The sequence below is a fragment of the Lissotriton vulgaris genome, chromosome 6 (genome assembly GCF_964263255.1).
Source record: "Lissotriton vulgaris chromosome 6, aLisVul1.2, whole genome shotgun sequence".
Taxonomy (NCBI): domain Eukaryota; kingdom Metazoa; phylum Chordata; class Amphibia; order Caudata; family Salamandridae; genus Lissotriton; species Lissotriton vulgaris.
Genome location: NC_141694.1, coordinates 72080186 through 72107317, shown reverse-complemented (window position 1 = coordinate 72107317; position 27132 = coordinate 72080186). Strand labels below are relative to the sequence as shown.

At 47.6% G+C, this 27132-nt stretch overlaps 1 protein-coding gene across 1 annotated transcript in view; it reads left to right on the top strand.

Annotated features, from left to right (window-relative positions):
• Positions 1-27132, top strand: part of LOC147706808 (calpain-1 catalytic subunit-like) — a 601296-nt gene that overhangs the window by 348946 nt on the left and 225218 nt on the right. The window contains exon 13 of the mRNA XM_086925586.1: positions 7855-7920. Within this exon, the coding sequence (XP_086781712.1) occupies positions 7855-7920 (66 nt within the window). The remainder of the gene's footprint in view (positions 1-7854; positions 7921-27132) is intronic.

Below are 27132 nucleotides of genomic sequence, written 5' to 3'. Positions count from 1 at the left end.
ATCCCAAAACTTCCCTTTTCTTCATGTTAACCAACTATAAGGTAGGCCGTAGGGCAGGGTGCATTGTATGTGAAAGGTAGGACATGCCCTGATGAGGGTGTTATGTTACGGTATGTTATGCTATAGTTATTTTATATCGCGCACAATTACTCGTGAGTATCCTGGCGCGCAGAGTTACCGTGACCTGACGGAGCAAGGAGTTAAACCAGCTGGTTAAAGAGGAAAGTTTTAAGTTGTTTTTTAAACAGCCTAGAGTCCTGAATATAACGTAATTCAAAGGGAAGGGAGTTCCATGCTGTACCTGCTTTCACGGAGAGAGACTGACCTTCAAGCCGCATCCTACGGAATCTGGGAATCACCAACCGGCGTTGGGTGGCTGAGCGCAGAGAGCTGCTAGGAGCATAGAAAGCAAAACGCTTCATAAGGTACATTGGTCCAAGACCGTGCAGGGCTCTGAGGACCAGAGTGAGGGCTTTGAATTGCACTCCATGGGCCACAGGAAGCTAGTGTAGATCCCGAAGGTGCTGTCTTACGCTTGATCTTCTGGAGATGTTGAACAGAAGTCTAGCCGCGGCATTCTGTATGGTCTGCAATTTTTTTTACCAGATAGCCCGGAATGCTAATGTACAGGGCATTGGGGTAGTCAATGTGAGAAAAAATAAGAGCCTGAGCGACCATTTCCTTAGCTGGCCTGGGAAGTAGGGGGAAGAATTGTCTTAGTGGTTTAAGAGTGCCGAAGCACACTCCGGTGAGTTTCTTAATTTGCACCGAGAACCGAAGGTCTTCTCCAAACCATACCCCAAGTTCTTGATTGGGGCACCCACAGAGTTGGGTTGAGGGAAGTCAGGTAGCCATAGAGATTTTCTAAAGGCAAGCAGGAACTGACCATACAGAAGGACCTCTGACTTGTCCTTGTTGCACTTCAGTTGGGCAAGTGCAAGCCACTGAAACACAGACGCAAGACATTTCTGGGCCATTTCGGTCGACAGATCAGAGTCTTTCCAGGTAAATAGGGGCTGGGTATCGTCAGCATAAGCTAATATTTTTGCTCCCAGCTCCTCTGCCACAATAATCAGCGGAGTCAGGTAGATATTGAAAAGCAAAGGGCTCAAAGTAGAACCATGTGGGACTCCCGTAGATATTTTCCTAGCAACCGATAAAAAAGGTGTCATCCAGACCTGCTGGGTGCGTTCTTCCAAAAAAGATTTCTGCCAATCCCAGACGGGGCCAACGATGCCAATGTCGAGTGAGAAGGAATTGGTGGGGCACCGTATCGAAGGCTGCATGTGTGGCATGTCCTGATGGTGAATTACAGCCATTTTCGTTTTTTCACTATTGCAAGGCTACCTGTCCCCATAGGCCAGAATGGGCAGTTTGATTATAACATCTTATAATCCTAAATGACCCAGGGAACATGGTAGAACAACACATTTAGTATGCCTGAACTCAGAATGATAAAATACATATTTGAGTGAAGTTGGTTTTAACATTCATTTTCTTGCCTAACCATCCAGCCTGCCTCTGCTAGGTTGTATATTGCATGTCTCGTTTGTGAGTGACAGGGGCTGGGGAGACAGGGTGAGTCAGCACTAGGCTGAATAGACCTATCTGCATTGGGAATGGTGGGAGGAGTAGCACCTTGTCCTGAATAGGGATGTGCCTGCCTTCCACAATGCTGGCTCCACCTCCTGTGGTGCAACTGGTGACCCTGGCCTACACTGACAAAGGAAGACGTTGTGCACTGGCAGAATGCACCCAGAACTGGTTTGGACTAGGTAAAGACACACTCTGCCTTCAGAGACAAAGTATTTGTCTGTATAAAAAGGGGGACCCGGACCCCAGAACTTTAGATCATTTCTGGACATCAAGATGACCTTTTGCCAAGGGGAAGAACCAGAGAATCCAGGAGTTTTTGACTACCCCTGTGCTAGTGTGTAATTGCTAGTCTTGGCCTGCAGTGGTTTATTTATTGCCCAGGAAAGAAGAAATACTTTTTTTTATTTGCAACTTTCATCATCTTGAAGAAGAATCTCCAAGGGCTTGAACTGAGCTTGCCTCCTGCTGAAGTCTCAGGGATACAAGGAATTCTGTCTGCAGAAGCCTGCGTGTTGTTGGGAGCTGGAAGCGCGACTCGACGAGAAAAAGAGTGTTGCATCCGCAGCTGTTGCCTTTGCATCATCTGAGAAGCGTGTTGCCAATGCAAGGGTCGCCGTCGCATTACAGGAGAAGCGTGTCACCATCGCAGCTGTTGGTTGTTGCATCCCCGGAGAAGCGTATTGCCACCGCAAGGGTCGCTGTGGAATCACCGGAGAAGTGTGTCGCAGGGCCTGTTGCGGCTCCAAAGTTACAGAGTTGCCGCACAGCTGACTGGCGCGCACAAATCGTCTTCACGTCATCTCATCGCATAGAGGGCGCCATCTTCTCGCATCGCACCGGATCGTCGCATAACATTGAGGCGCCATCTTGTCGCATAGTAACCGGGACACACCACGAGATCGTTGCATCACCTCCTCTCCGGTAAGGAACAGACGCATTGCCTACTTTGCGCAAGCACTGAGGAACAGACGCATCGCCTCCCGGGAAGCAAGGACCCACCGCTTTGTTCTCCCTGCGAAACATTTGTTTATTTTGCATTATGCATCTAAAGGTACTTTGTGAGAAACGTGTTGCACTTACCATCTAAAGTGAACTGAGATATTACCATCATCTTAAGCTAATTTTCTTAATACTGTATTGTGTATTTTTTGTTGTTTGGGTCTTGTATTAAATCTATATAAAGAATATTTATTTTTATAAAACCTGTGTTGTGTCCATCTGTAGTGTTTTCACTGTATTACAGTATGTGTTCAGAAATGCTTTACACACTGCCTCTGAGACAAGCCTTGCTGCTCGTGCCAAGTTACCACAGGGTTGAACAGGGGTTATTTAAGGAGTGTAGCCCCCTTACCCTGACTAGAAGCAAGGGTCCCTATTTGACAATGGTGCACGCCATTGCTAACTGGAGACTCCAGTTCAAACACTGCATAATTAGTAGAACATCACAACACTAACTGAGTTCCAGGGTTGAACTGGCCTAGAGGGCAATCAGGTATTGCCTGACGGGCTAGTCTGACAGGTCAGTGTGTAGGCGGTTCTTTGTGCTGTTTTGGGCCTATGTTATGGTCTGTTGAGCCAGTTTTTACAGTTGATTTCACAGATATTAAAACAAACTGCCTGCAGCAAGGTCAAATCCATGCACTCTTCCATACCTTGCTAGACAACTATACACTTTTTTACAGCTTCAAAACTGCCCCAATTTGCAAACATAGATCACTTTTTTAACGATCTAATTCATTAGTTGTAGGGGGCAGGGGGGCATTTTTACTTTGGTGCCTGGGCCTATTTACTGTCCCAGACCGACCATACAAATGTCTACTTTAGATACCATCTATATTATCATGCTGACTAGATAAAAATATAAATCTATTAATTTTCATGTGTGAAAGTAAGTGATGATAGGAGTGCCTTCAAAATTCTTTGTAAATGTGTGAAACGTTTTCAGCTAAGGTGGCAAGTGTTAAGTTTATGCCGTCCTCCCCTCACAAATTATCTTTAAATGGCTTAGAATAGTTTAGGTTAAAGTTTTATAGACTTTAAAAATCCTCTTTTTTTTAAAGGCACCATTGCTTAGAGATAGAATCAACTTTCTGACGTGCAATGGTCGAGGTTTTTCAGTGGCTTGTAGTGTAATTCGGCGCCACCTTCCTCAGGACCTGCCAGATATCAGACCAAGGTCGCTCAACCCGGGGGGAACCTACAAGAGTACACGTATAGTGAGAGTACAGCCCACATACATTTATTTTTTGACAAAGTTATATTGATTGGACTTTACACTAAATATACAGTGTACATGTATTTTAATTTCATTCTGATAGAACACATGTTGAGATACCACAATCTATACCAATAATAATGTGCCAATCACCATCACCAAGAGACCGTGTGCTCATCTAGCCCCTAATTACTAAGGGCTAAAAATGAGTAAACAAAGTATTCCATTAACTCTATCACCACCACCAATTTATCATAAAAACACAAGGACATAGTACAGACAACCAAAGATACCACACTAACAAATATTAATTAAAACCACCTATCTGAACATCAAGTGCTATAAACTAGAACAGAAATGTTCTGTTTGGAAACTTACTAATGATTCTTCTCCACTGAAACGTAATTGGTATACTCCGATGTGCCAAAGGTTTTTTTTTAATTCCTGTATTCTGTCAAAAATAAACGGAAAACGGTTCAGGAAATGGCCTGTCTCTAAGTGTCCTGCTGCACTTTTGAATTCGTTCTGAATCAAACTAAAGTAATATAGGTCCAGAGGGAGTCTCATTTCTTGTTTTGACATATTTGAACTGTGAACATCTAAACAATCTATGTAAAAAGTCATTTCCACTTATTCTAGGACTTGGGTAATTTCCTGTTCTAACTGCAGGATTAACATTTTTTGGTGACATAAGAGGCACCTGCTGGAAGGTAAAATCCTCCTGCTACGTTCATGGGGACACCCTGGAATGTGGATTTGTATTATAGGTGTTTGAGTAAAGAGTCTTATTAGGAAAGGGGCGTCACATTAAATCATTGTGAAGTACTGAGGAGAGGCAGTGAGGTAATAGTGCTCCACAGCATGTTCAAAGGGCAGTGGCACTGCACATGAGTGGCAGAAAGGGGCAGTGGTTATTCTTATGGGGTTACGGAGAGAAGCAGTGGGATTTCATAGGTTTCTGAGAGGGGCAGAAGGGCAGTGGTGCTGCATAGGAGTGGTATAGAAAGGAAGTGGTATTTCATAGGAGGTTCCAGTGTGGGGCAGGTGCTATATCACAGGAGGTCCAGAAGAGGGGCCGTAGTCTTTCATAGGAGGTTCCAGAGCGGGGCAGTGGTATTTCATGAGAGGTTCCAGAGCGGGGCAGTGGTATTTCATGAGAGGTTCCAGAGCGGGGCAGTGGTATTTCATGAGAGGTTCCAGAGCGGGGCAGTGGTCTTTCATAGGAGGTTCCAGAGCGGGGCAGTGGTATTTCATGAGAGGTTCCATAGCGGGGCAGTGGTATTTCATGAGAGGTTCCAGAGCGGGGCAGTGGTATTTCGTGAGAGGTTCCAGAGCGGGGCAGTGGTATTTCATTGGATTTTACGGAGCGGAGCAGTGGTATTTCATGAGAGGTTCCAGAGCGGGGCAGTGGTATTTCATGAGAGGTTCCAGAGCAGGGCAGTGGTATTTCATAGGAGGTTCCAGTGTGGGGCAGGTGCTATATCACAGGAGGTCCAGAAGAGGGGCCGTGGTCTTTCATAGGAGGTTCCAGAGCAGGGCACTGGTATTTCATAGGAGGTTCTGGAGATGGGCAGGGGTATTTCATAAGAGGTTTCTGAGAGAGGCAGAAGGGCAATGGTGCTGCATATGACTGGTATAGAAAGGAAGTGGTATTTCATATGAGATTCCAGTATGGGGCAGGTGCTATATCACAGGAGGTCCAGAAGAGGGGCAGTGGTCTTTCATAGGAGGTTCCAGAGCGGGGCAGTGGTATTTCATGAGAGGTTCCAGAGCGGGGCAATGGTATTTCATGAGAGGTTCCAGAGCGGAGCAGTGGTCTTTAATAGGAGGTTCCAGAGCGGGGCAGTGGTATTTCCTGAGAGGTTCCAGAGCAGGGCAGTGGTATTTCATGAGAGGTTCCAGAGCGGGGCAGTGGTATTTCATGAGAGGTTCTGGAGCGGGGCAGTGGTATTTCATGGGAGGTTCCGGAGCGGGGCAGTGGTATTTCATGGGAGGTTCCGGAGCGGGCAGTGGTATTTCATGCGAGGTTCCAGAGCGGGGCAGCTGTATTTCATGAGAGGTTCCAGAGCAGGGCAGTGGTATTTCATGAGAGGTTCCAGAGCAGGGCAGTGGTCTTTCATAAGAGGTCTAGAAGAGGGGCCGTGGTATTTCATAGGAGGTCCAGAAGAGGGGCCGTGGTCTTTCATAGGAGGTCCAGAAGAAGGGCAGTGGTCTTTCATAGGAGGTCCAGAAGAGGGGCCGCGGTCTTTCATAGGAGGTCCAGAAGAGGGGCAGTGGTCTTTCATGAGAGGTTCCAGAGCGGGGCAGTGGTCTTTCATAAGAGGTTCCGGAGCGGGCAGTGGTATTTTATGAGAGTTTCCGGAGCGGGCAGTGGTATTTCATGAGAGGTTCCAGAGCGGGCAGTGGTATTTCATGAGAGGTTCCAGAGCGGGGCAGTGGTATTTCATGAGAGGTTCCAGAGCGGGGCAGTGGTATTTCATGGGAGGTTCCGGAGCGGGGCAGTGGTATTTCATGAGAGGTTACAGAGCGGGCAGTGGTATTTCATGAGAGGTTCCGGAGCGGGGCAGTGATATTTCATGGGAGGTTCCGGAGCGGGGCAGTGGTATTTCATGGGAGGTTCCGGAGCGGGGCAGTGGCATTTCATGAGAGGTTCCAGAGCGGGGCAGAGGTATTTCATGAGAGGTTCCAGAGCGGGGCAGTGGTATTTCATAGGAGATTCCGGAGCGGGCAGTCGTATTTCATAGGAGGTTCCGGGGAGGGGCAGTGGTATTTCATAGGAGGTCCAGAAGAGGGGCAGTGGTCTTTCATGAGAGGTTCCAGAGCGGGGCAGTGGTCTTTCATAAGAGGTTCCGGAGCGGGCAGTGGTATTTCATGAGAGGTTCCGGAGCGGGGCAGTGGTATTTCATGGGAGGTTCCGGTGCGGGGCAGTGGTATTTCATTAGAGGTTACAGAGCGGGCAGTGGTATTTCATGAGAGGTTCCGGAGCGGGGCAGTGGTATTTCATGGGAGGTTCCGGAGCGGGGCAGTGGTATTTCATGGGAGGTTCCGGAGCGGGTCAGTGGTATTTCATAGGAGATTCCGGAGCGGGCAGAGGTATTTCATAGGAGGTTCCGGAGAGGGGCAGTGGTATTTCATAGGAGGTCCAGAAGAGGGGCAGTGGTCTTTCATGAGAGGTTCCAGAGCAGGGCAGTGGTCTTTCATAAGAGGTTCCAGAGCGGGCAGTGGTATTTCATGGGAGGTTCCAGAGCGGGCAGTGGTATTTCATGGGAGGTTCCAGAGCGGGCAGTGGTATTTCATAGGAGGTCCAGAAGAGGGGGAGTGGTCTTTCATGAGAGGTTCCAGAGCGGGGCAGTGGTCTTTCATAAGAGGTTCCGGAGCGGGCAGTGGTATTTCATGGGAGGTTCCAGAGCGGGCAGTGGTATTTCATGGGAGGTTCCAGAGCGGGCAGTGGTATTTCATAAGAGGTCCAGAAGAGGGGCAATGATATTTCATAGGAGATTCCAGAGGGGGGCAATGGTATTTCCTAAGATGTTCCAGAGAGTGCTAGTGGTATTCCATAGGAGGTTTCAAGTGGGACAGAGGTATTCTGCAGGATGACTTCGAGAGGGGCTTCGGTATGTCATAAAAAGGATCTAAAAAGAGACAGTAGTATTTATTGGGAGGGTTGATTTAGATTCAGTGGAAGGTTCCAGTGGCAGGCAGTCATATTTCAAGACAGGAAGGTCATCGAAAGACAATGAAAGTTGTAAGTCCAAGCAGTGAAATATGTCCGTATAAAGAAAGTGCTACTGCCTGAAAAATAATGCAGCTTTTAGAGACTTTTTTTCTGTAAAAAGTATGATCTGTGTTTATACGTGTATGTTCACAGGGCCATTGAAGGGGCACTGATTAGGACATCCTACTGGGCAGGACACCACAGTCAATAGGGCACTCGCTAAATGCCACCTGATCGCCCAGCTCTTATGCCAACCACAGGGATGTCCTCTACAATTTCTCTAATGATGAGTTTGAGAAGTCACATAACCTTTCTTATTTTCTCACAGAAAGAAATTTCTACTAAAGATGTGGAGGTTTCCGTTCGCAAAATATTTGAAGCTAAGGCAGGACAGGTGAGTTGGTTGCTAGTTCTTACACCTCGACTGAAGCTTGAGGGAGGAGGCACTTTGTTTTTCTTGTTGGCATACTCATATTCTCGATGTGGGTGCTCGGTTGCTTTTCAGTAGAGGCACAGTACAAAAGTTAGGAGAAAGAGATTTCACTGCAAACAATAACTTCTGAAACAGTCCACAATGAAACTTTTACACCCACGGGAAAGACTTTTCTCCTGTTATATTTTTACAGGACTCTGCCATCAGCCAACTGAAAAGTGAACACTTCCAGCTATTCCTCGTAGGGAAACTAGAAAGTATCTTATGCCAGTGCATGTCTGCTGTATCTATGTGATGACCAGCCTCTCAATGTGTGTAGTCAAAGCCCAGGAGATGATGTCCTACCTCTGCAGACTGCGTCACAAAGTACCCGTGGCGTTGTCTGTCCGGATAGGGACTTCTCCTAGACAGAGACGCAGCGTGAGAATGTTGGATGTTGTTTCTAGTGCTTTCATGGTTATCGGGTATAATGACTCACTGCAGCCACTAATGGCCAGTGGTTATATTGTCATAGTGCTCTACCCTTCCTGCTGTCAGGATACTTCCCTTTTACATCACGTCACCTGACATTGCATTGTTAGATGCTACTTGTAACACATAGCTTAAATATAAACATTACTTAGAAAAGCTCATGCAATGTAATAGGTCTCACATTTGGGACAGTTAGAGCTATTGGCATTGTAAACAAGAATGTTTGTAACCACATGTTTTGCTTTGGAGTGTAGTGGGTGTATGTGGTGTGGAGTGGAATAGTAATGTTAATTGCTGCATAATGGTGTGCACAGATTTATTATCACTATTTTAGAAATGCCACTGTTAGAAGTGGGCATTTCTGTGTGCTGTGTGTCTTTGTGCTTGCCTGTTGTGGATTGCATGTCTGGTTCTGGAGTGACAGGGGCTGTTGAGGTATGAGTCTCCAGAGGGGCTGGGTGAGTCAGCGCTAGGCTGAATGGGCAGATCTGCATTTGGAGTAGTGGGAGGAGTAGTCCCGGACCCTGAATGGATCTGTGCCTGCCTTGTATAGTGCTGGTTCCGCCCCCCTGTGGTGTGTCTGGGGCCAGGACCTACTCTGACAATGAGGATGTTCGTGCCCTGTAAACAAAGGTTGGAGTGCCCACAGAACTAGTGTGGACCGGGTCTAGGAGTGTGCCAGGGGGAGAGAACAAAGACAAGCATGGTATAAATATTGGGGCTGTGACCCTATGTCTGAGTGCTTTGGGGCTTACTTAAAGCAGTGTGCCTGCTTGGACTGTTGGGCACCAGGAGGAACCGCCATGAGAGATTGCCCCTCTGCTGGAGGGCCCTGTGAGCTGGCCTGTCTGGGCCCAGCTCTGCCCCTCAGACCTTAGGGGGTGATCTGCAGCAAGCGCGTGGTGAGCGCTTTGTCTTCCTTGCCCTTTGAGTCCTAGAAGTGGGCTCTTGCTTGCTGGTGCAGGGCTAGCGCTTCTGATCGCGTTTTGTTGGAGCCCCAGGTGTAGGCTCGCACCGCCAAGGCGCGAGGAATGTGACAGGAGTTAAAGTGAAAAAAAGCTCTGAGTTGCGCAGTCCGCCCCATCACTGAATTCCCCTGAGAAAGAATCCCGACGTGGGGGATCCCTCGGTCAAGCAAACGCATCCCAGAAGTCAGGCGGACTTCCTGGATGTGGGTGGAGCCTTGCCGGAGACAGCGGGAAGAAGCAGCACAAGACAGGAAGTCATGCGTCTTGTGCCTGAGTGTGGGCGGGGCTCCCGTGTGCTGAGGCCAGCCAACCGCGCCGGCCGGAGGTAGACGGAGCCTCGCCGGTTGCCCCCATGCTGAAGAACGGATCGGAGCCTTGCGGGCTCCAGGCAGTGACATCCCCTCATTTGGGCCGGCGAAAGGAGGACAGCCCCAGTGAGTTGGGCTGAAATTGAGCATTGTTGGTGCCTTTGAGTGGCACCAGAAGAGCTCCAGTGAAGGGGGCTCTCAAGGCACTGTTGGTGCCAGTGCTGATTTTCACAGCTGCACCACGTGGTTACTGGCAGCAGCAACGACGGGGTATCTATTTTGCATCCCCCAGGGGAGGATGGGCCGATGTAGGCCTCGTGAGGAAAGGAGTCCCGGGAAGGAGGGGCTCCCAAGGCACTGTGGGTGCCTAGTATTTTGTACACAGCTGTACCGCCAGTTCGCGGCAGCTGCAGTGTTGGAGGCATTTTGGGTCTCAAGAGAGACCAGGGTGGGTTACACCCTTGCACCCCTATTCTGCAGTGGCAGCTTGGAGCCCTGACTATTTGGACATAGGCATGGCAGGGAAGTCCCAGGTGGGCTGCAGAGGAAGGCCAGTTGGCCTGTGAGCACCTGAGTTGAACTGGGGTGGTATAGTGGGCTAAAGAACGGTGATAGATTAAACCCAGATCTTTTGACTGGGTGTGAGTGCTTGATTGATTCCGATGCTCCGTCAATCACCACCCCCTTTTGTACCAACTGAGGTGCTGGTAGGGCGCAAGGCCGCAATGTGATGCATAATGTGTTTATGCCCAGCAATTATGCATAATGTGTTCATGCCTGATGTGATGATGCATAATATGTTTATGCTAGCTGTACCTTTGCCATTGATTACTGGTTGTTTCCTCCAAATGTGAGATATGATCGTTATGCCTAAAATGTTCTGCATATACTAAGTGCTGTGTTGCCGGTAGTTACTGGTTGTTTTCTTTTCACTACTAAGTGAGATCTAATGGTTCTGACAGTGGCCCGATTAGCCCTGTCATGTATATAATCCCCCTGTAAAATAATTGCCTACTGCCGGTTGGCACAGGGTATATTTGTGATTATGATTCTAATGTGTTTTAAGAATATTACAAAGGCTATTTTTACATAACCTTGTGTGGAGTTTCTTTTGTGGTGTGCCTAGTGTGTCGCTGCTGTGTGAGAGTGTTGCGCAAATGCTTTACACATTGCCTCTGGGATAAGCCTGACTGCTCGTGCCCAGCTACCAAGGGGGTGAGCAGGGGTTATCTACGGTGTGTAACTCCCTTGACTTGACTACAGTGGGGGTTTCTGCCTGGCTTAGGCGCTTGCCCTAGCCAACCAGAAGTCCCATTTCCAACACCTTCTATATCACACAGCACCAAAACATGCCCCCGAAACGAGGCGACCGAGAGGAGTCTCTACACTGAAGATGGTAGCTGGTGAAGAGTAGATGCAGGCTTTACATGAGAAGTGACTACAGAAGGCAGGCGCTGAAGAGGCGGAGCACACACAAGTACAAATCTGGGATAAATGAAAAATAAATCAAAAAAACATGTTAAAGTTGAGACCTCTCATTGCCTAGTGTGAACACCAGCTCTCTGAAGCCAACCTCTTCTTCAACCAGGCATTAGGTGCTCGTGCGCAAAATAATATGAACCAACTGATAGAGAAAGCAGAATATAAATATTACAAGACTAGAAAATTACTCTGTTTGTTAACTGCACAAACAACAATAGCAGAAACAAGAAAATGGACGAGGACATGAAGTGGGCTGGAGAAATGGAAGAGAAACCAAACGTGTTTGATAGAGTACCGAAGTGAGCGCATACCATGAATTCAGCCAATGATGAGGCAGAAGACGGAAACAGGTGTGATCTACGATTTGGCTCTAATGAAAATGATAACATATGAAATACACAGGCCCTCTTAATTTCAGATGAGCAATTAACGGAGATGCTCTGGTCAGCAAAGTGTTTGGTGACAGGGACTGCCTAGCCTCCTCCCGCGATCACCATCCTCCACCCCTACTCAAAGATGTAGTTTAAGGATGCTGCCCCAAGGCCCCAAACAGAGAGGCTCCCAACAAGATGGCAGCAATGTGGGGAGCAGGCCCACTTCCTCCCGTTCAGGAGGCTGGGAATCAAGAGACAGAATTCACACAACACCTCGGAGCCAAGGGCAAAAAAAAAACGGTGTTTCTGACCAATGAACATGTCACCAGTCCTGCCAAGAACCACGCATCAGGCATTAGACTAACGCATTTCCGTGTGGTGCTCCGCATCACTGCACTGAAATGCATTGTCACACATACATGCATTGGTCTCAACTGTCACTGTAGCATTGGAACTGAGAGTGTGGCAGGTGGCAGAGCGACACCTGTGGCTGCGTGCCCCGCTCCCACTGCAGGCTTGGGGCCTGCGCTCCACCTGAGTTAAAGCACTGGGCTGGCTGGCTAAGAATGCTACAATGTATCTTTAATAATAGTTCCCACTGCACCGCGCGACTCTGAGTGAGACAGCCTGAGATCACGGCTGATCAGGTAGTGCCTAATTGCTACTGCAGAGAAAGCTGAAGCCACTCACGTTGTTTGATACATTAGGTCAAAGGGTGGGGAGTTTGTGAGGAAGCCGGCAGCTGACTGGTTTACGGGTGGCGCAGGTTGGAAATCATGCTGCTTGGCTCGCAGAGCTGCTGACTCTAATGCTTGCAGCGGCCCGGCTAGACTGCCAGCACTTGGTGCTTATATATGGCCAATATGCAATGTTTCTGAGCAGAGCCCCACCGGCCCTAGGGAGAGTGAAGTGGATGTCGTCCGAGTCATGACTGAATGTGTCACACTGACCCCTTACAGTGCGGCAGCCTGCAAGGACTCAGGACAGATACAGGACTCAAAGGCAGCCTGAAACCGAAATGATTGCCGCAAGTGTTGACTCCCAGCCTGAGCCTCGCACCCAGTTGCAGAGAACCATTGACACCAGAATGACCCCACCCCCCACAATTAAATAAACACAGAGCAGAGGGAGTCAGAGTGGAGTGAGTGACTCGGGTTGCAGCGAACACCATGACAATGTCTATGTGTCACTGGACGGCCGCTCCCAGGTCTCACTGGCCAGCCAGCCAGGAAAGTGACTATCACTGAGGTGGGCCGGCAAACCCAAATTTCATTGGCCTGTGGTGGCTTATGGCCTGATTGAGCCAGAAGCCACTGCCCTGCAGAGAGACACTGCCTCAGCAATTATTGGAGCGTCACTGCCACACTCCTTCGGACTCTGCTGCCGGCCCCAGACAAAGTAAGTGCCAGCCTCTGTGTGCTTAAGTTAACACAATGAAAGACCCCCATATTTCATACTTCTGCTGGAGTTCTTACAGTACACCAGGCAGTATGCTTGTGAACACTAAGTACTTCAATTTCAACCCACACTATTGCTGGATGCATGTACTACCTTCTATAAAAACACTTCAGCTGTTGTCAGGGGAGATGTGCTACAGAATAAAATTTGTTAGACTGGATTCCCCACAAATGAAATCGCACTTCTGTATACTGTGTGTATGTGATGTAAAGTGCTCTGACACCCTGCACTGGTATGAACAGCACTATAAAACAAATACACTGTTTGTGAGAGAGGGACCCTAAGATTTTGGAGTGCTTTACAAATGGAATAGATGATAAAAGACATATAAATGATACTAAGCAATGGTGTTCAGCCATTTACAACAAACAAAAAGCTTTAAAGTAGAAATTACAGCAGGCACAAATATTAAGTTACAGCAGAGTCATAGGTCAATTGCAGCAGTTTTAAGATCTTCTTAGAGTTTCTCTTTGCTCAAATATAATTTCTGACATTTATATGATTTATTCATCTTCATTGCTTCATTTTGCACACAAAAAAGGGTCACTCATAGTGTTCAAATGTCACTCATAATTACACTGAAAATATGAAAATGTCACACATGAGCAATCTGAAACCTTGACAGCTATGTGTCCTTAACATGTCAACGAGAAGCATGTCTCAGACAAATGACAAAAAGTAGCACCCTCTGACATAATAAACAAGCATTTGCAAAGCAACAGGTCTCGCATTTACGCAAGTTTGAGCTATCAGCATTGTAAATGGCAATGCCTTTTATTTATGTTTTAGTTTTTGAAGCATAAATACAACGCATTGTCATTTACAATGTCAATAGCTCAAACTTGCGTAAATGCGAGACCTATTGCATTGCAAATGCTTGTTATATACTTTTTAATACAGGATTATTTGGTATGCTATAGCTTAAGGTGTGAGCAGATCATATAGCCAGCACAAAATATGATGAGACTGCGATGAATAGAGATTGAATTGACATGTACGTAAGTGTGGTAAGTACAGCACGTAAAAAAGAAACACACCTTTCAGCTAAATGAAAACTTTTAAACCTATTTACCGACACCACTGAGATGTTAAGCTTCAAAAAGAAAGTGTTTTCCAAAATGCTCCAAAATGTAGTTGGCACTTAAAAAACGTACAGACGTATAGCACTATGATTGTTTTGCTAACTGAACACACGGCGAGATGTTTGACTGAGATTCAAAACATGCTATTCAGACAGAAGAGAGGCATGGGTCGGTCGTCTTTATCGTGATCAAAAGGAAAACGTCCTGTTTATTCAAAGTTTTGTGAAGGCCTGGTGCATTCTCAAACAATAAGATATTTCTTATAGGCAGGTTGTTATGCCACAGAGGTGTGACAAACTGATACAGTACATATTAATGGGTTTTAAAAAAAAAAGTAACTGGGATTGGGGGTGACACCCCAGTCCAGACACCTCTTTGTAGTCTGCAGCCAGGGCAAGTGACGGGGGCTTTTAAGCACTGTGAAAAGGATCAGACGGGAGCACGAAAGGACAGAAGCCAAGATCCACATGGTGAGTGATGACTCGTTGCTGTTCTGCCTTCGGATTGGTGGGTTCCAACAGCTCATCAGAGCAGTTTTATTTAACGCGAAACCGACCCGAGGGAGCACTTATATCATATCAAATTCTTTTATTCGGTTAGACAGTTAGTTAACCATAAAAAGTACATCATAATTTTAAGAATACATATTCACATGAATACAAGACATATAATATTATTACAATGTTATAATACAATTTAAAACGCCTGTAACGTTACACAAGAAAAAAATAAGAAAAGGGAAAAATACACTTTCAATCAACTACCTTGCTCAATGTTTCAATGTGTTAGTTCCTCATTCCTTATTGCTTTACGCATTATTATACATGATTTCAAATACATTGCCAGGCTTTTAGCCTCGTGTTGTGAGTTTAGCTGTTGCAGTGCAAGAAGCGCTGGTCGACAGGTCCTCAACCCCATCTGACGCAACACGGGCAATACCCAGCGTTTACGGGGTGTGGCATAATAAAAGCAGAAAAAAGCTATATGTATGGTGGTTTGGGATGAGACCTTATCGCATGGGCATTTCTCTAGATTGTGGGACCAATTCAATGGATTTGGAAAGGTTATCAATCGGAAAAACAAATTAAAACGAAACCTAGTTAGGAGGTATTTTTCGTAGTTAGTCAAATAATAAGTGAGATAAGGCTGTAAGCCTGGAGATACTTGTACCATCATGACATGAGCATTAGATTGCTTGGGTAGTTCGCTGCTCAAACGAAGTTCCCTAAGATGGTTAAGGCAATGGTACTTAAAGGTTTTTCTAGTAAGCTCACTGATTAATGACGGCTCCGTTATGTATTGGTTAAAATCCAAATCTTCCAGGAATTTGACAACGTATGCCAACCAAGGGATCTTTTTCCAAGAGGTCAGCCCCAGACAGTCCGAAATCAGGGCACGGGTAAGGTGACATTCAGGCTTAGACCAGATACGGTGCCATAGGAGCATTGGTTGACATTTGATGTAATCAGCTAGGTAGTCAATCCCAAGCTCAGTATGGCATCCGTATGTGGGGGCACTCTGGGGAAGGGCCAACAAATATTTTACGAAGCCATTTTGAATTTTTTGGAGTTCGGCCGTATTTACATAACCCCATACACCAGCCCCATATGTGGCAATGCTCTGGCACTTAGCTTGATGGATTTTAAGTAGTGGGGTGGGAGATGGCTTACCCAGTTTTCTAGAAAATGAGATTAGGGCAGATGTAGCACGTTGGTACAGCAATTTTCTAGTTACCAGTGCCCTTTTCCATGTTAGCTGGTCATCTATTAATATACCCAAATAAGGGTATTCCCTGACTCGTTCTAATTTTGATTGCTCGATGGAAAGGTGCTTCGAGCTTGTCACCTTGGGCCCCGATTGCATGACAAAGGTCTTGGTCTTATTCACCTTTAGCCCCAGGGAAAGCATAAAGTTGCAGTATTTGTCCAGTTGTTTCTGCAGTTGTACCAGAGATCTAGCAAAAATAACTGAATCATCAGCATAGAGCAATGCTGGGATAGGGCGGTGGTTAATGGTAGGTAAATCCTGGCTCCCTTCAAGCATGGCTGCTTCCAAACCATTGGTGTATAAATTAAACAAGAAGGGAGCCAGGACACAGCCCTGCCTAACTCCGCGTGTTATTTGGAAGGAAGATGTTAGTTCGCCACCTGTGCCAAACCTTACGCGTGCCGAAGCTTCAGAGTAAAGCTCGCGCAAGAATTTGATTAGCGGCGGATCAACCCCCAGTTTCTCCAGGATGGGCCATAGCTTGGCGTGAATTACACAGTCAAACGCCGCACTAAGGTCGACGTAGACCATGTATAGGTTTCCCCGTTTAGCTCCCACATACTTCCCCATTAAAAGTGTCAGATTTAAAGCCTGTTCGACAGTGCCCAGTCCCTCCCGGAATCCATATTGGAGGTCGGTAAAGATGTTATTCTCAGCCGCCCAATCCTGCAAACGGTCAAGGATTAGGCGACCCGCGACTTTTCCCAATGAATCCAGGAGGGAGATGGGCCTGTAGCAGGCAGGGTTGTTTCTATCCCCTTTTTTAAAAATAGGAAGAAGTATGGAGGAGGACCAAGAATCCAGAAGGCCAGTGCTAAGAACTGCTTTCATTAGCTGGGTGATAATTGGAGACCATAGGTCAATATTGGAGACAAATATATCTAATGGGACGCCATCCGGGCCGGGAGCCTTTCCAGTTTTTGAGGAAGATAGTACGCTTATGACCTCCCCCAGGGTGAAGGATAGATCAATTGGATACACTCCTTTTCTAGGGGATCCAGGTTCTTGATTGCATTGTGCCGCACTGTCCGAGGGGAAGTCACTAAAGATTTTAGAAAAGTGAGTCACCCACTCATCCGCGGACACTGCTACATCTAGGTATTGGTGAGAATTGGCCTCAAGCAAGAAAGGAGATTTTAAAACTTTCCAGAACTGGGAACTGTCCTTTATTAGGCAGCTCTCATGTAGCTGTGCCCATAGTTTTACCTTGGTCTCTTTTTTACAACTAATTTGGGCCTGCTTATATTCAGATCTTAGCTTAGCTATTTTGGCATTATCTCTGACTGGATTGTGGAGTTCTTTCTTTAGGGCATTTAATGCTTTTCGGCATGCCGTGTTGAACCATTTTGGACCTGGGTGGGTAGCTGTTTTGTGAGTTCGGACTAATTCACTCTGGATAGTTTTGAGGATTTCACCAAAACTGGAAATAATTTGCTCGGGGGTAGAATCCTCATCAAGGCATGAATTTATCCAGGGGAGTGCTTTGGTTACAATTTTAGTTGATGTTATTTGGGGGTCTACCCGGGACCATTTCACTGAATAACCATTGGTTCTATCCATAGTTAGTGCATTTTGGGTCAATAAACTCTTCAGTGAAGGGTGGGGAGTATTAGTAGGTAGTTTCAGTGCAATGCTATTGGAAAAGTGATCACTAGATACTTCTGTTCCTGTAGTGAATTCAATAAGAGTACCCTTTAAAGAATATGAACACAAAATAAAATCAATAGTACTAAAACAGCCCCTACCGTGGAACGTAGGTTTAAATTCCACTAGGGGGTCAACTAGTTCGTTGGCATACAACAGTTCTAAAAACATTAAACTTTCGTTAATAGAGTCTCCTAGCGCAGAATGAGTAAAATGTGTCAGTGGGCAGTCGTTTTCATCTGAAAGGCCACAATCAGTTGTCCTATGTTTTGGGCACAATTGTACATTGAAATCGCCACCCCATATTACATTACACAATGTGGGTGAATGTTTAGCACGTTGTTCACTTATAGACATAGTAATTTCTGACACAATTTTCATACAGTTTAGCGGAGATAGGTTATTGTAAAAGTTGATTATACTATATGATGTACCGTTTTTAAAAATGATCACAAGAATTTGATAATTCGAAGAAGTACGTTTTATTAAAAGTTTTCTTACTTCAAGTTTATTTGAAATATATATAACAAGGCCCCCCATCGGTCTACCGTGAGTTGATGGGCAGGCCGGTGAATGAAACGTTAGGTAACCCTGTATATGCAGTGGGACAATTGCCCAAGTCTCTTGGAAGCAGAGTATCTGATGTGCTGTAACAAAGTCCAGCCAAGCAGTAGATAAGATCTTGGTTCGGAGACCTGCCACGTTCCAGAACAATATTGATACTAGCTGGAACGACTCCGTTTCATTAATAGATACAGGGCTTCTTATCTGTGCAGATGGATCCAGAGATGCACGGTTGATGTTCTTAAGAGGGGGGAGAACTGGGAAACACCGTTGCTGGGGTTAATAACATTGATTACATTGGTAGAACACCGAGACGGGACTGGGTGGAGTGAACCTTCCGCCTCAATAATGTTTATATCTGTTGCAATTTTATCTACTGTGGGAGATAAAAGCATCCTATTAAGCTGCGGACATCGGGATTGGGAGAGATTTGCTGGGGTTGAGGATGGTAGATCAAATAGAGATAAGATCTCATTTTCCAGACCCTGTACTGCTGATGGTCAGTCCACCATCTCCAGGCCGTCAAACCTGTTGTAGGTGGAGACACCCCTCCAGTCCGGAAATGACGTAGTTTCCCTGCCTCCTTGTCCTTGCCAAGTTGACCAGTTCGTTTTATTATTCCAGTTGCCAACCTGGGTCCAGTTCCATTCGTGTCCTGGTAGTAGGGGCTTGGCTGGCGGGTAGAAAAAAGCTAATCTTTTTGTTGAAATTCCTTCAGGGGAAGTTTGAGGCCTCCATGAGGAAATAAGTTCCACGGTTTGGGGGTCTTCAAAGTTTATTATTATGCAATCCCCTGGGATCTGTTTTGGCTCCTTCCCTACCCACGGAACTCTACGGACCGATACAACTCTGTTGTTTGCGTAGGGGGGAAGTGGACGATTCATTGACAACCAGTGAAGAACCTTGTTTTTTAAGGACCAGCCGGGCTCATCGGAATTAATATGTAGCTCCGGGACCCCAGTCATAATAATGACATAAGGTGTTGCTTCTGGTGGAAGGTAAGCTGGGCGCGCACCATTGCGTCTAGTATTATATGCTGCGTTCTTTGTAGCGGGTGTCTTGTTGGGTACAGTCGTCTTTTTAGGGGCTGGTGTCTTTGCTGGAATTGGGGTAGAGAGGTGGTTGGTAGATTGGCCCTCTAGTACAGGTGGAACAGGAAGGGAAGAAGAGGCAGAGGTAGTAGGTTTGTTTGCAGATGTAGTGACTGATGGTTGCTGCGAATTAGTGTGTATTGAGTTTGCTGATTTTTGTTGGGTCACTATTTTCTGTTGGACCACCGTTGTAGCATTAGCCGCTTTGGGTGCTTTGTGTGTTTGTGTAGGATTTGTTCCCCCGGCAGTTTTTTGTTTTGAGTTACAAGTTAAGACTGCAGGTAGTGGGTGCGTAGAAGGTAAGTTTTTCTTGGATTTAAGGTCGGAGGTTAGTGTAGCTAAGGATTTTTCAATCTTAGTTAATGATACCATGAAAGGTTGAAGGTGATACTTTATTAGTGCCTCGATTGAGTTTAGCAGGTTGGTATCATGTAAAACTATGTCCTGCCCAGTGCACATATTGCCACTCGAAAGCAGGTTGTGGGTGTCAGATGAGAGATTAATGGTTTCTGAAGCAGGTATAGCAATTGGCTGTTGGAACATGGCCGAGTGATTTGAAGCTGCTGATGAGGAGGAATTTTTATCTGATTGTATCAAAAGATCCTGTCGTGCTTTGCTGGTATTTTGGGGGGAGTTCTTATTTCCTTTTCTTTTTCCCTTGCTTTTTTTCGGGATAGCACCTTCTCTCTGGCCCCTCGTAGAGGGGGATGGAAGGTCCTCCTCTGGGGGGTTTGTAAACAGGGTCGGGGTTCGCTCAAGTGAAGGGGGAAGGTGAGATACAGAGGTTTGAGATATTTGAGTTGTGGATAGGTCAATGGACACAGACAGGTCTACAGTCCCAAGGGCTGTTGGGGTCTCTTGTTGGGTACCAGAGCCGAGGGTACGTTGAGGAGTTACGGCGGATGCGAGTAGTCCCAGTGAAGAACGCCTTGCTGCCGCTAAGACCTGCGAGACCCTCCTTTCTAAAAGGAGGACTCCTTGGTTAATAGCATTGTTCGCCTTGGCGATGAATTGGTCGATAGGCCCTATGACCTGAGCAGCATGTGTGAGCTTAGTGTTTCTAGTAATTCTGGGTGACATTGTAGTAGATTACAGGAGGGCACAGTAAAATAAATACAATGAAACAGCAACTAGATGTTGGTAGTGAAAAAGAAGCACAGTGATGCTTAAATAAAGTGAATTTTCAAGGGAGTGGCCCAGTCCAGTCTTACCCGGGCTTGAACGGGATTAAACGGGCCCGCCCTTGGCCCGGGCTTCGCCCGGCGTCCCGCGAGACGGGGATGACGGTTAATTTATGCGCCTCCTGGCGCCGAAATCTCGCGGTATGTCCCGCTAGGCCTGCTGGGTGTTGTGGTCCTATGCCTGGACCACGCCCACACTCCGCTCGTCAGCCGGACTCCCTAGATGGCAGAAGGGGTCCCACGGCGAGAGGCGGGAGGCGGGCGGGCTGGCAGGGTCTTGAAGAGAGTCCCAGGGCAAGATACAGGCAGCGCCTGTCCGACGGCAAAAGGATTCAGGTATTCCACTGATGGGTCACCCCCTCGACCGGGATGACGGTTAATTTATGCGCCTCCTGGCGCCGAAATCTCGCGGTATGTCCCGCTAGGCCTGCTGGGTGTTGTGGTCTTATGCCTGGACCACGCCCACACTCCGCTCGTCAGCCGGACTCCCTAGATGGCAGAAGGGGTCCCACGGCGAGAGGCGGGAGGCGGGCGGGCTGGCAGGGTCTTGAAGAGAGTCCCAGGGCAAGATACAGGCAGCGCCTGTCCGACGGCAAAAGGATTCAGGTATTCCACTGATGGGTCACCCCCTCGACCGGGATGACGGTTAATTTATGCGCCTCCTGGCGCCGAAATCTCGCGGTATGTCCCGCTAGGCCTGCTGGGTGTTGTGGTCCTATGCCTGGACCACGCCCACACTCCGCTCGTCAGCCGGACTCCCTAGATGGCAGAAGGGGTCCCACGGCGAGAGGGGGGAGGCGGGCGGGCTGGCAGGGTCTTGAAGAGAGTCCCAGGGCAAGATACAGGCAGCGCCTGTCCGACGGCAAAAGGATTCAGGTATTCCACTGATGGGTCACCCCCTCGACCGGGATGACGGTTAATTTATGCGCCTCCTGGCGCCGAAATCTCGCGGTATGTCCCGCTAGGCCTGCTGGGTGTTGTGGTCCTATGCCTGGACCACGCCCACACTCCGCTCGTCAGCCGGACTCCCTAGATGGCAGAAGGGGTCCCACGGCGAGAGGCGGGAGGCGGGCGGGCTGGCAGGGTCTTGAAGAGAGTCCCAGGGCAAGATACAGGCAGCGCCTGTCCGACGGCAAAAGGATTCAGGTATTCCACTGATGGGTCACCCCCTCGACCGGGATGACGGTTAATTTATGCGCCTCCTGGCGCCGAAATCTCGCGGTATGTCCCGCTAGGCCTGCTGGGTGTTGTGGTCCTATGCCTGGACCACGCCCACACTCCGCTCGTCAGCCGGACTCCCTAGATGGCAGAAGGGGTCCCACGGCGAGAGGCGGGAGGCGGGCGGGCTGGCAGGGTCTTGAAGAGAGTCCCAGGGCAAGATACAGGCAGCGCCTGTCCGACGGCAAAAGGATTCAGGTATTCCACTGATGGGTCACCCCCTCGACCGGGATGACGGTTAATTTATGCGCCTCCTGGCGCCGAAATCTCGCGGTATGTCCCGCTAGGCCTGCTGGGTGTTGTGGTCCTATGCCTGGACCACGCCCACACTCCGCTCGTCAGCCGGACTCCCTAGATGGCAGAAGGGGTCCCACGGCGAGAGGCGGGAGGCGGGCGGGCTGGCAGGGTCTTGAAGAGAGTCCCAGGGCAAGATACAGGCAGCGCCTGTCCGACGGCAAAAGGATTCAGGTATTCCACTGATGGGTCACCCCCTCGACCGGGATGACGGTTAATTTATGCGCCTCCTGGCGCCGAAATCTCGCGGTATGTCCCGCTAGGCCTGCTGGGTGTTGTGGTCCTATGCCTGGACCACGCCCACACTCCGCTCGTCAGCCGGACTCCCTAGATGGCAGAAGGGGTCCCACGGCGAGAGGCGGGAGGCGGGCGGGCTGGCAGGGTCTTGAAGAGAGTCCCAGGGCAAGATACAGGCAGCGCCTGTCCGACGGCAAAAGGATTCAGGTATTCCACTTTACACGAGCACCAGTTACATAACACAGGGACGCATTCATATTGTGATCAAGAGAAGGTGAAGCGATTTGCCTGGAATCACAGGGTGCTGAGCCGACGCCTGGACTCGAGTCTGATTGCCTAGTTCCAAAGTCAGCATCTCTGTAATGGCCCATCCTCTCCCAGCCAATAACATCGAGGGCTTCTAGGCACCGAGTCTGAGCACAGGCAGCGCTCACCACAGCAAGAACAAAACAAACAAGAGGGAGCGCTTTACACGAGCACCAGTTACATAACACAGGGAGGCATTCATATTATGAACAAGGGAAGTTGAAGCGATTTGCCTGGAATCACAGGGTGCTGAGCCGACGCCGGGACTCGAGTCTGATTGCCTAGTTCCAAAGTCAGCATCTCTGTAATGACCCATCCTCTACCAGCCAATAACATCGAGGGCTTCTAGGCACCGAGTCTGAGCACAGGCAGCGCTCACCACAGCAAGAAAAAACAAACAAGAGGGAGCGCTTTACACGAGCACCAGTTACATAACACAGGGAGGCATTCATATTGTGAACAAGGGAAGGTGAAGCTTTTTTCCTGGCATCACAGGGTGCTGAGCCGACGCCGGGACTCAAGTCTGATTGCCTAGTTCCAAAGTCAGCATCTCTGTAATGACCCATCCTCTCCCAGCCAATACAATCGAGGGCTTCTAGGCACTGAGTCTGAACACAGGCAGCGTTTACCACAGCAAGAGAAAACAAACCCGAGGGAGCGCTTTACACGAGCACCAGTTACATAACCGAGGGACGCATTCACATTGTGAACAATGGAAGGTGAAGCAATTTGCCTGGAATCACAGGGTGCTGAGCCGACGCCAGGACTCGAGTCTGATTGCCTAGTTCCAAAGTAAGCATCTCTGTAATGACCCATCCTCTCCCAGCCAATAACATTGAGGGCTTCTAGGAACTGAGTCTGAGAACAGGCGCTCACTGCAGCAAGAGAAAACAAGTTTCAGCTAAATGAAACCAACTGAGGAATGAAAGCACGCTGACTCTCCTGATGTCCATGCCGATGCCCGGCCTATGTCGGAAGAATGGGTTAAATTACATTAAAAACAAGCTCTCTGCATTGCCAAAGGCCGCCATTGGTTTATAATTGCATCGAGCTTTAAAAATAAACAAGCGGCTGCCTTTGCCAAAGCCGAATGAGAACAAAAAAGTGTGTAGCGCCTAATTAGGAGACACTGTCTCCCGCCGCCAGTAAAAGATGCAATCCCGGTGAGAGGGGCCAAAAGCGGACAGGGTGGTAACCAGGAGGGACTAAAAACCCTCCTGGACAATCATAACACCCGGTTTTGCATAATTGGTGACGCAAATGACACACACCAATGCAAAACACGGGCGGAGCAGAAAGCGAGCTTCTGGAATCGTATCGATTCCAAGAAGCCCTCGCAAGGCGAGAGCAGAGCATTGGCACTGCTAACGCCAGGTGGGACTTAAAAGCACACCATGGGCCAGATGTTTAACATGTTTAACGTTTTTTAACGTAAATCTACCTAAACTTTTTGATGTAGCTGGTCTGTTACATAGAAATATGTGTCAAGCGCTCAATGGTCAAGCAGAACTATGTAGGGGTTCTTCTTAAGGCGCATTTTCTTCAGGTTAGTCATTTCCTTATCTACGGATCTTGAAAGCAAAACGCTTGGTTTCCACGCACTGCTTCAGGTCTCATTGAGCCCCATAATCTGCGCATCCACTGGGCTGCCAACCATAAAGGCAAACAGAAGATAAGAAAGAAAAAGAGCCCTTCTACATACCCCAACAACGCAGCCATCTTGAAATTGCCTCGTTTTCTGATGTTTTTCGAAACGTTTTACATAATAACCTGACATTTTTTGGAACACACAAAAAACGTCTGCAAAATATAGAATATAATGATAGATTTACATTTTTAACTCAAATATGAATTCTTTTCCGACAAAGTCTAAAAAAGCACACTTCATATACTAAATTTTGAAAAGGATATCTATACTAATATAATAAAGAGAGAGGCCAAACCTTTGAGGCGGGTAATCTCAGGAACCACAGCACCAATCACAACACCCAATACAGCGTTGGAAAGCGCAGTTGCAGCAGAAGGACATAGGCTATGCAGACGCCCACCATATACATTCAAAAGGTAAAAGAACCATGCCAGCAAAGTAGTCTCTTGTGGGCGTGTCTGCGTTGTGCCGTGGGCGTGACAAACGCTGGGGGCGAGTGGTACGTTCCGCCCTTCATGCCATGTCTCATATCGTGTACTAATCCCACCCTGCTCCCTTTAAATACCCCCGCACCCCATAATCATAAACCACCCATGTTCCTTAAAATACCCCAACACCCTTAAACACTTACCCATCTTAACCCTATAAATATACCCTGTACCCCAAAACTCAAATCTATCCCTCAACCCTAAAAATACCCCTGTACCCCAAAACCCTAACCTAGCTCTGAACCCTACAAATACCCCTGTACCTCAAAACCCAAACCTATCCCTGAACCCTAAAAATACCCCTGTACCCCAAAACCCAAACCTAGCCCTGAACCCTAAAAATAACACTGTACCGCAAAACCCAAACCTAGCCCTGAACCCCTAAAAAAAACCTGAATCCCCAAAACACAAAGCTAGCCCTGAACCCTAAAATACCACTGTACCCCAAACCTAGCCCTGAACCCCAAAAATACCCCTGTACCCCAAAACCCAAACCAGGCTCTGAACCCTTAAAATACCCCTGTACCCCAAAACCCAAACCTACCCCTGAACCCTAAAAATACCCCTATACCCCAAAATCCAAACCTAGCCCGGAACCCTAAAATACCCTTGTACCCCAAAACCCATACATATCCCTAAACCCTAAAACTACCCCTGTACCCCATAACCCAAAACTATATCTGAACCCTTAAAATACCCAAACACCCCAAAACATATACCTCAGTACCCAAAAACATATACCCCTATACCCATACTTACCTTATCCAAACATTTTAAAAAAAAACATGCTTTTACCATTCATGCATTTACAACGAATTTCGTTGTAAATGTATGTGTGGTAAAAGCATATAAAATGTAATGGCATGCGTCATAATGGCATTGCAGAGTCATGGTACTTTCGTAATGAAAGTATGCGGAGTGATGGTATGAGGAAAGAAAGTTGCGGAATAATGGGTGTTTACCCTCCCCCGGTAAGTACATTGATGGCACGGCGGCCACCATCTCCAGCAACATACTCCTATTTTTTTTCCACCCATTTGAAAAATGCACAGGTCTCTCTCATTGATGGCCAGCACCGACATACACTTTTAGACACACCTCCCGCCACAAGTTCTAGAATTGCGAACTTTAGAGCTGGGGAGCTACGTTCGAATCTCGGCATCAGCTCAACATCCTGTGATTCCAGGCAAATCGCTTTGTCTCCCCGTGCCTACCACAAATGAATGTGTTCTTCTGTAATGTAAATTGTGCTCATGCCATGTTGTGGAGTTCGCGCTATATAATATTGCAAGGAAAAATAAAGTAGGGAAACTCGAGTTCACACACTAATGAACGCGCACTCTTAAGTGCATCAGCAGTGCACTGTGAATCAAAGCGTTTCACAGGCCTGTCACAGATAAGAAATGCTATCTAAACAAAATCCTACAAAACAATATACTACTGGCCGGCAGCAATTCATACCCGGACAACGTCGGGACGGGCTGCTAGTGGATAATAAAAAGTGTTTATAGTATTGACATAGGAAGGACTTATCTTTTCGGAGATGGTACCATCGCACCGGAAATTGATAATCAGTATAGGCAACACTTAATCTAATGCTCTAGTCTCTTTCAATATCATGTGTTCGACTGGCAAAGCTGCAGGTCATATGGCAAACTTGTGTATTTTTATTTTGTGTTTATATTGGCATCAACGTGCCTCTGTGTCTGGGAAATGTTGCTGAGGGATCCAAGAACTCATATTACAGAGTGAGGAATGCAGCATCCCGCTCACAAACAATTCACAAGCTCATTATGTGCTCCAGGATTCCACCTGAACGGAAATGCATTGTTAGCCAATAGGCCACATTAAAAGCATATAATAATTGAATGCTGGCACTGTGCCTTTAAGACCTCCAGGACCTCCTGTATCCCCTCATTCCCCAAAGGTGACAGTTAGGTCAGTACTTTAGGTTGAGGACCGTAGGCTGCGCTTGCGCAGTCTCGTTCAGAGAATTAATGTTCTCTAGAGTGGGGCTTGAACCCGCCCCTCTTCTCAATTGGCTGGCTTCCTAAACGGAGGCCAGCCATTGGAGGAGAGGGGCATCACTCTGTTCAAGCCCCGTCTTTTTCAGATTTGGGGGCGTGTTTTTTCGCTTCTTTCTTGTTTTCGTTCTCTCCTCTTCCCATTGGCTGGAATTTTCCCTTCCAGCCAATGGGAAGAGGAGGGAACGAAAACCACGCCCCAGAGTCTGAAAAAGACGATGCTTTCTCCGAGGCATTTCTGCCTCGCCTCGGAGAAATGTGGTGGTGTTCGGCTGTCCTCCTGACGGCTTGCAGCATCCTCCCGCCTCCCTCGCCACCTCTCGCACTTCCTGGGCGCTGTGGAGCTTCCCCCGGGCGCCTAAGTGATACACAGACCTTAGTGGTAGTTTGTGCAGCGTCTGCCAAGGCCTGTCTCTGCCAGTGCGTATGACTCGCCCCGTGGGATCGGTTCAAAGCTGGGATCTGTAAACACATAGAGGCCTCCTTCCTGCATCCTTTGTTTGTTGGCAAGTGCTCGGCTTCCGCGCTGTCGGTGTGGTTTTGTTTCTCAGGGTGGACCCTTGTGCAT